Here is a 7,870-nt window from a genome sequence, read left to right as displayed (position 1 = left end):
GCAACCACCTGACGTCGCGATTGCAGATACCCGGGAGCAGGCCCTAGGGGAGCACCTTGCGGTGCTCGCCGGGGTCTGGGGCCCAAGCACAATCATCGCCTACACAGACGGGAGCGGGACCGACAAAGGGGTCGGCGCGGCGGTGGTATCACCCCTGGGGAGCCGGGCGTGCCGGCTCGGCTCGCTGGACTCGCATACGGTCTACGCAGCGGAGCTCTGCGGCGTGGAGATGGCCCTACGCCTAACTGCGCGCGCAGAGAGCCCTATCACCCAATTTCTGAACCCCCTGAGGAAGCGCCAGATCACCATCTTCATGGACAACCAAGCCGCCATACGGGCCAGCGCGGAGCCGAAGGGCTCCTCCGGGCAGTACTACATCGGGCAGATCGTCAGGCTATTGGATCACCTGCGCGTCGACGGGTGGCAGGTGCGGCTGCAGTGGCTCCCCGGGCACGAGGGGGTCTACGGCAACGAACGAGCTGACCGCCTGGCCAAGGACGCGGCAGAGGGTGACGGCGAGCCGGCTGGGCCGGTGCTCTACGCCTCACTACGCCGCCGCCTCCGGGCCTCGATGAGGGAGCACTGGCACCAATTTTGGGCCAATCATGCTCATGGCGCAGCCCTACGGAGAATCTTTACGGCCCCAAGCCGCGCCGTGCTCCAGCTCCATGTGGGCTTGAAGCGCACGGCCAGCTCAGTGGTGGTACAGATGCAGACTGGTAAGATCGCACTGGCAAGCTATCTCGGCTCGTTCAGGGCGATGCCCACGGTGGATTGTACCTGCGGCCTAGACCGTCAAGATGTTCAGCATATACTGATCGCCTGCCCGACCTACGCGGAGCTCCGGCTCCGTACAGTCTGGCAGCACTCACGGGAGACTAACTACGCTCGCCTGCTTTGCGAGCCTGAGTCAGTGCGGCGAGCCGCCCGCTTCATGATCGCTACGAGGCTCCTAGGCCAGTTCCAGGGCTTACCAGACACATTCCGGGTTAGCAATACGGGTGGCGACCCCTAACCTGTGTGCCGCCACGGCTCGCTTGCAGGGCTTATTTGACGAGGGAGAACACTAGGCTAGACACCTCTCGGGGTGGGTGGATCATCTAGACGCAAAGATAGGAGCAGCGGGCATTATACTAGGCGCATCTACGGGGGTATTAGGGACGAATTCGTGCTCGCTGTGGATCTAGTGTATGTAAGACAGTAGCGGCGTACCCAGCCGCCAGCAGGGACCTGCCACCACTCGGCCTGACAGGAGCGTGAACGAAATTAATAATAATAATAATAATAATCATCATCCAGACATGGGAGAAGAAGGATCGGAGTGCCGAATGGGTGTTGGCCAGCGCGGATGACATATTAGGGGACATTGATGAGGGGTATGACAGTGACGACGCCATCCCACCCCGCTTATCGCCCCCCACGTCGTCCATCACAGCGATGATCCATTGCCCGCTATAGACATGCACCGGTCTGGCCGTCGACCATTCCAGTAGCAGGTGACGTGGATGATGCACCAGTTCATGATCCGCGGGACCCATGGCCCCATGGAAATGTTGCTGGACTGGCGCATATATGGGTTATAGGTATATTATAACCACACCAGCCCCGGGCATGTGACATGGATGGGTGAGGATCAGTTATTATATCAGCAGATCGCGTTCACGATGGGGGATTTTCGTGGATTCGTCCATGGATTGGTGACTGCGGCGCAGGAGATATTGGCCAGTTATGCATGCAGGAATACCACCAGATGCCGCCCATTCCATGGCCAGCATTGTACGATAACCCTAGCGAGAGCCAGCCTGGGTGGAATTTTTTGCAGGACGCACGGACGCGGTGGCTGGTCGACGGGGCCCACTGGATGATCCACTGGGTGCGGGCCGAGCCGGCCATGCAGCAGCAGTTCATGCGGGGGGCTGATTCCACCCCCCAGCCATCCAGCAGTATTGGCAGCGCGTGGCCCAGTTTAAGGGCAAGTTAGCCATCATGGTCCATGTCACCGCGGGGCAGCGAGCATGGGCCCTGGAATTATTAAGTGTCTAGCATACAAACACCGTCAACCGCCGGCGGCAGAATATATATATCAAAGATGGGATGGTCACATTCGTGACAGCATACCACAAAGGGTTCCACGCCAGCAATGATGTGAAAATCATCCATTGATATGTGCCCCGGGAGGTTGGCAAGTTGGTGATTTGGTATATGTGGTTGGTGATGCCATTTATTGACCAGTTAGCTGCATGGCAGGCGTTGCAGATGACCCCGCCCACGCAGACGCCCTAGATGACCCAGACCGCCCACCACGCATGGTTATGGGGTCCCGATCCCGGCACTGGCCGCGAATGGTCATCCGAGCGGTTCCGTGAGGTGTTAAAGCAGGAGACACGCACCCGATTGAAGAATGCAATCTATATTGCCGCATACTGGGACATTGCCATTGGCATCAGCTGCTGGTTTTTACAGCCATCCACCGCATTTCCCAATAATGTATAAGAGGCTAACCACACCCCAGTGGCCATGGATGCCGATGCCGAGGAGCACATGGATCATGAACAATGGATGGGCCATATTACGGATTTACAGGCCGCCCATTCATCGCATGTCGCCGGCATGGTATATGGCCGGGGGATCCAGGAGCAGGCCGGCACCATGGCCCACCGGCGGGAGATGTTTCGGTTATCCAGCACAGATTGGCACCAGTTTTTAGGGTTTGGGGTCCCAGCCCCCCATCCACATTAGGCAAGCGCAAACAGGCCCCGTGGGCGGACGAGGCCGAGATCAGCCGGATGGAACGGCGGCACCAGCTGGCCACCATGGATTTGAAGGCGGCCGCGCAGCGCATGACCGGGCAGCCCATGATGTGGTTCCGGGGGGTGCAGGACCCGGCCATCCGGGCCATCCAGCAGGGGGAGAGCCCCGTGGTCGCGGTGATGCCCACCGGCGGCGGCAAGAGCATGTTGCTCATGGTGCCCGCGTTTGCCACGCCCGGCGGCACGACCGTGGTGGTGCTGGTCCCATTGGTTGCATTACGGGCCGATATGACCAGGCGATGCCAGGAGCTCGGCATATCATGTGTGCTGTGGGAGAGCCGGCGGCCCCTGGATGCCGCGTCCATCGTGTTGGTGACCCCCGAATCCGCGGTCAGTCCCGATTTCCAGACGTTTTTGAACTGGTTGCGGTGGATGCGGCGGTTAGACCACATTATGATTAATGAATGCCATGTAGTGTTGAACGACCAGCGGGATTTCCGGCCCTAGATGGCCCAGTTAGGGAAATTAGTGCAGGCCCGCACCCAGATGGTGTGGTTGACCGCCACGTTGCCCCCGAGCATGGAGGAGGAGTTATGCCGGCGGATGAAGCATGATTGGGTTGCCGTGACCATTTACCGGGCCCGGACGAGTTGTCCAAACGTGGCATACCGGGTGTGGCGCCCCATGTTGACCGGGGTCGGCCGGGGTCCGTCCCAGTGGATTGAGAGTGAGGCGGTGGTGGCATTCATCCAGGACCGAATCCGACGAGCGGCGGGCGGCAAGGTGATCATATATGCGAATATCATCGGGCAGGTGACGGCCATGGCACGGGTATTGGGGTGCGAGGCATATTATAGCGACCAGCTGGACAAGGCCGGGGTGTTGGACCGATTCATGGGGACCAGCGCGGTCATCGCGGCCACCAGCGCATTAGGCATGGGGGTGGACATTCCTAATATCCGCAGCATCATCCACATTGGTGCACCGCGGACGTTGTTGGATTATGCGCAAGAAAGTGGTCGAGCGGGATGGGATGGCCAGCGGAGCGAGGCGATCATCATTCAACCCGCTGGCTGGGATGCGCCAGCGCCATGGATGGAGTGCATGGGGGTGGTGGACGGGGTGGGGTGTCGCTGGGTGGTGTTCGATCAGTATTTGGATGGGGTGGTGGACGGGTATCAGTGTCAGCATTGCCAGGATCAGGCATGTGATGGGTGTGACCCCGATTGGGAAGCACATGAGGTGGTGGATCCCCCAACCCTAAATGATAATGGGTTTCCACCATCCAGGACAACAGCTGATATACCAGGTAGTATGGCAGGCAGCACAGCAGGCCGCATATCATCAAGAGAGGCGTCCAGGGAGGCAGTGGGTGAGGGTTTTAGGGAGAGATCCAGTAAGGCACCATGGGAGGCCACCATCAGTCCATCCCTATCACTATTTACCATAGACACTAAAAGCTTTTCCTATTGGAATATGAGAAGGGGAAAGAGCTCGGGTATGATGGAAGACAAACCTAGGGAGGCGAGAAACTTCGTGCTTCGCTTAAAGGAATGCCATAGTCTACTCAGCTAGGTGGCCATAACCTATTTTACTGTACTTCCTGAAATGAACTTTTCCAACCCGTGGCCAGCGAATAGGGACTAAAGCCGGCATCCGGGACAGAGGCGTTATTTGGTCCTCTGACTCCACAGTACCGTACAGCTAACTAGGTAAGGTACCGTAGCCATAAATTACTCCAGGAGCTAGTAAAAATATTAACATCTAATAATTAAGATTCTGATTATCCACTTATTTCCAAGTGGGGCCTGTTTAACAACATCCGCAAATTCAGGTTAGGGTGAACTTTATAATCTGCCCACTGAAAGTAATCTATTCTCCAATTAGCGCGTGTATGAGGGTTAGAAAAGGATGATGCCTTACCGATATATAATTGGCTCAAGTTTGCCATGAGCCTAGACCATCCCAATGCAGCATTTACGATTTCCGGACACCTCTCACATAATAGGGAAGGGATGCCATACACCTGTGACAAAGGCCAACCATATTATTATTAAAATAAGTAATATAGAAAGGTACCAGTTGCTGACATCATCTGGCAGGTGCCTGGATGAAAAAGTCTCAAGTGTTTTCAACATGCCGTGAGCCATCATTACATCTCTGTAGGTTACTTAGGTACTCTATCGAGCGGGTCCTTCAAAATGCATGATGTAGTTGAAGTTTGAGAAGATATTTGACATGATGAGGAGGCAAATTCCTTTAGCTACGCGCGACCCCGTAAACTAAGGCTTAGTCTTACGAAGCCGCAATGTTGAAGGCGGTCGGTTAGTAAAATCGGTGCTGTGGTAAAACTAGAATATGAGCCAACTGCTTTAAATAAGGGCTGCTGAGTAGTTGCAAAACACAAAATATGTAAAGTACTGTTCTAATGTAATCCACCACCAAGCTGCGCGTACGGCAGTATGGTTGTCTTATCCTAATAAGCGGAGCAAAAGTGATCTGCGGGAAGAAGCATTACGCACCTCTCATGTTGGTAGAATCCTTCTGAGTCCTTAGAGAAATGTCAAGATGTGGTTGCTTGAAGCAACTTTCGCTGGGATGAGGAAAAAACACCAATAGCTACTTTCTTGCTTAGCAAGGATCATTCTGCGCAGACTCTGGATTATCTTATGTGTTATTGATCCACTATGGAGTACCTGGACTGGATATCACTTGTAATAGGGATCTAGAGAAAGACACTGTAATCTAAGACAACCACCTAGGTGTAGTGAAAATATTTAAAGCAACATCTTTTCAAGCTGGAGAACATGCATCGCTTTGCCAGATTCCCCTCGCTGTTGTCTTAGTCCTTGTCAGATCTGTCTAACTATTTGGCAAGCTTTTACTGTCAAGGATGGCGTGTATTGAAGCCATATCTATCCTTTCCCATCAGCTACTGGCTGCAATTGGTCTCAAAGGCAGGATATCACTGCTACCCCTCAGCCAGTTCGGTTATCAGCCTATACATCTCCAACTCCCATGGATGTGCCAGTCAAGGGTACGTCATCCTCTAGCACTACAATGATGATCTATGATGCATTCCCCATGCCACTTCACGCTGAGCCCAAGCTGACCTTAACATGCATTGTTCAAGACTCTTCGAATAATGGCAGGGAGTTTTCTACTAGTAATGCACTTGATCTTAGGCCTCCGAAAGCCAGTATCCAATTCCCAGTTCCCCCTGCGCCACGCCCCACATCAGTACCTGGCAGTGTTGTCTTTACCACGGTCACTGCAGACCATCATCCCGGTACACGGCTGGAAGAATATGACCAAGAATATGACCAGGAGCCAACAATCCATGCTCACGAAATGCGAAAAACCTGTTCACATCAGGAGGATCTTGGCGGAGGAAGAGATGCTAGACTCTCGACTGCATCGTCAGTCCTACCTAGTCTTGGACGGTTTCGATGGGCGGCCCTGCCCCAAGGACTCCTACCCGATCTTCTTTAAGGGGTCGATCACATCCGCGAAAAAAAAAACCTACTGATTGGCTAAGCAGACTGGGATAAGCTTGGGAACTCAGGAAGCAGTGGAGGGGATGCCGTATTATTTTAGCTATTTCAAAGTAAGTTTTTAACTTTTTTTGATATATGTACTTAAGCAAAAGCAAAGGTAGCTTCAACTAGGAATACCTTATATTAAACAGGAGCTTTTGCCAGAAGAACTTTCCTTGTGTTGCTCAAAATATGACAGAATTTATTACTTTCTAATAGCATACTCTGTCTTCATCCTTATTGTTCTTTGGGAAGAATCAAAAAAATGACCTAATCCAACCAGGCCAGAAGACGCTTAGTTGAGTCTCCGACGGCACCTGAAGCCGCCTTGGGCAAAAGTACGAAAGTGTCAGCCAGCTTGGCTGCCGAATCTAGTAAAGGATTTACGGAACTCTCTGGAATTCTGATTCGACCAATCAGATCACGAGAAATAGATCATATTGCGATTCAACTCGCCCATTCAATTTCAATTCGCTGGAATCTATCTTTCCTGTCTATAAATTCTAGTATTAGATCGTAGATTAGAAGAATCAGACCTTCTTCCCTTGATATTCCGTGTATATGCGTTCACCATACAAACGTTATTATCTCGGATTGGCTAACAGAAAGTTACACTAGTTCCTTCATGGTAGCCCAGCTATGGCAAGCCATTGGGACAAAACCGAAAACCGTCTGTAGGACTAGGACCGCTCAGAATTACATTATTACCATACCAGATCAAATTTGATATCCCTGTTCCCCCTAAGCATTAAATCAAATCATTATATAGTAGGGATATCGAAATCGACTCGTCATATAGTATAATAGTATGGATTCAAATCGCCATCTGGTAGGGATATCGAATCGCCAAATGTAGGGATATCAAATTGCCATATAGTATTTAATATTGCTACTATGGTATTCAATATCGCTACTATACAGTGATTTGAATGCTTAGTATCTGGCAATTCAAACCTTAGTATATAATGATTCGAATCCCTAATATGACAATTCGAATCCTTAGGATATGACGATTCGAATCCCTACTATATGGGGGTTGATATCCTTACTATATGCAGTGCATGCGACCGTAGGGAGGGCAGGAGTGGTGAGATGTAATCACCGTAAAAATACCGAAAGTCCACATCATAGCTATAGTACAACTTTCTACCACAGCTGCTAAGCTTACAGAAGAGCATCAACTCTGTATTCCATCCACTGGCCTTGATAAAAGGCTCTCGCTCATAAGGAGTAGATGATCAATTTGAGCTTTATTATAAATTGTTCCAGGGCAAGCTGTCTTATGCTCCTTTTCGAAAGACCCAGATTCGGACTGTTCTTGATATCAGGACCGGTACCGGTCGTTGGGGAATGGAATTCGGTAAGCTATTAATAAGCCTCGTCCCTGATTGCACCCAGATTACGCTGATAACAACTATAGCCTATAGATTTCCCGAGTCTCTAGTAAGGGCCTAAGACACTGAATGGAACGGCGCTGATCATCTAGGTGTTCTGTGTTGATATGGTTGGCCACATGATGACACACTGGTGGGTTGTTGCTGTGTGTAGAAAGGTTACCAGAAATACTGATGAGGAAAGAGTGCC

The 7,870-nt window shown here is 51.8% G+C and overlaps 3 protein-coding genes across 3 annotated transcripts, besides 5 other annotated features; all 3 read left to right on the top strand.

Annotated features, from left to right (window-relative positions):
• Positions 1-871: part of a mobile genetic element that runs on past the window's edge.
• A 396-nt stretch (positions 872-1,267) lies between these two features.
• Positions 1,268-1,289: a microsatellite.
• A 1,228-nt stretch (positions 1,290-2,517) lies between these two features.
• Positions 2,518-3,257, top strand: NFIA_024280 (uncharacterized protein; the record flags this gene model as incomplete). Its single annotated transcript, XM_001263945.1, has 2 exons — positions 2,518-2,675; positions 2,708-3,257. 2 exons carry the CDS (start codon positions 2,518-2,520, stop codon positions 3,255-3,257), a joined length of 708 nt encoding a protein of 235 aa, XP_001263946.1.
• On the top strand, positions 3,258-4,325 carry NFIA_024270 (putative helicase; the record flags this gene model as incomplete). Its single annotated transcript, XM_001263944.1, has 1 exon — positions 3,258-4,325. One exon carries the CDS (start codon positions 3,258-3,260, stop codon positions 4,323-4,325), a length of 1,068 nt encoding a protein of 355 aa, XP_001263945.1.
• A 1,443-nt stretch (positions 4,326-5,768) lies between these two features.
• On the top strand, positions 5,769-6,279 carry NFIA_024260 (uncharacterized protein; the record flags this gene model as incomplete). The annotated part of the gene is made up of 2 exons (XM_001263943.1): positions 5,769-5,787; positions 5,936-6,279. The coding sequence occupies 2 exons, from the start codon at positions 5,769-5,771 to the stop codon at positions 6,277-6,279; spliced, it is 363 nt and encodes a 120-aa protein (XP_001263944.1).
• Positions 6,053-6,076: a microsatellite.
• An 884-nt stretch (positions 6,280-7,163) lies between the features above and the next one.
• Positions 7,164-7,203: a microsatellite.
• A 37-nt stretch (positions 7,204-7,240) lies between these two features.
• Positions 7,241-7,308: a microsatellite.
• Between the last annotated feature and the right edge of the window lie 562 nt (positions 7,309-7,870).

This window comes from Aspergillus fischeri, genomic scaffold (genome assembly GCF_000149645.3).
Source record: "Aspergillus fischeri NRRL 181 1099437636251 genomic scaffold, whole genome shotgun sequence".
Taxonomy (NCBI): Eukaryota; Fungi; Ascomycota; class Eurotiomycetes; order Eurotiales; family Aspergillaceae; genus Aspergillus; species Aspergillus fischeri.
Note: the sequence above shows the minus strand (reverse complement) of the source record. Positions and strands in the feature narration are given on the sequence as shown.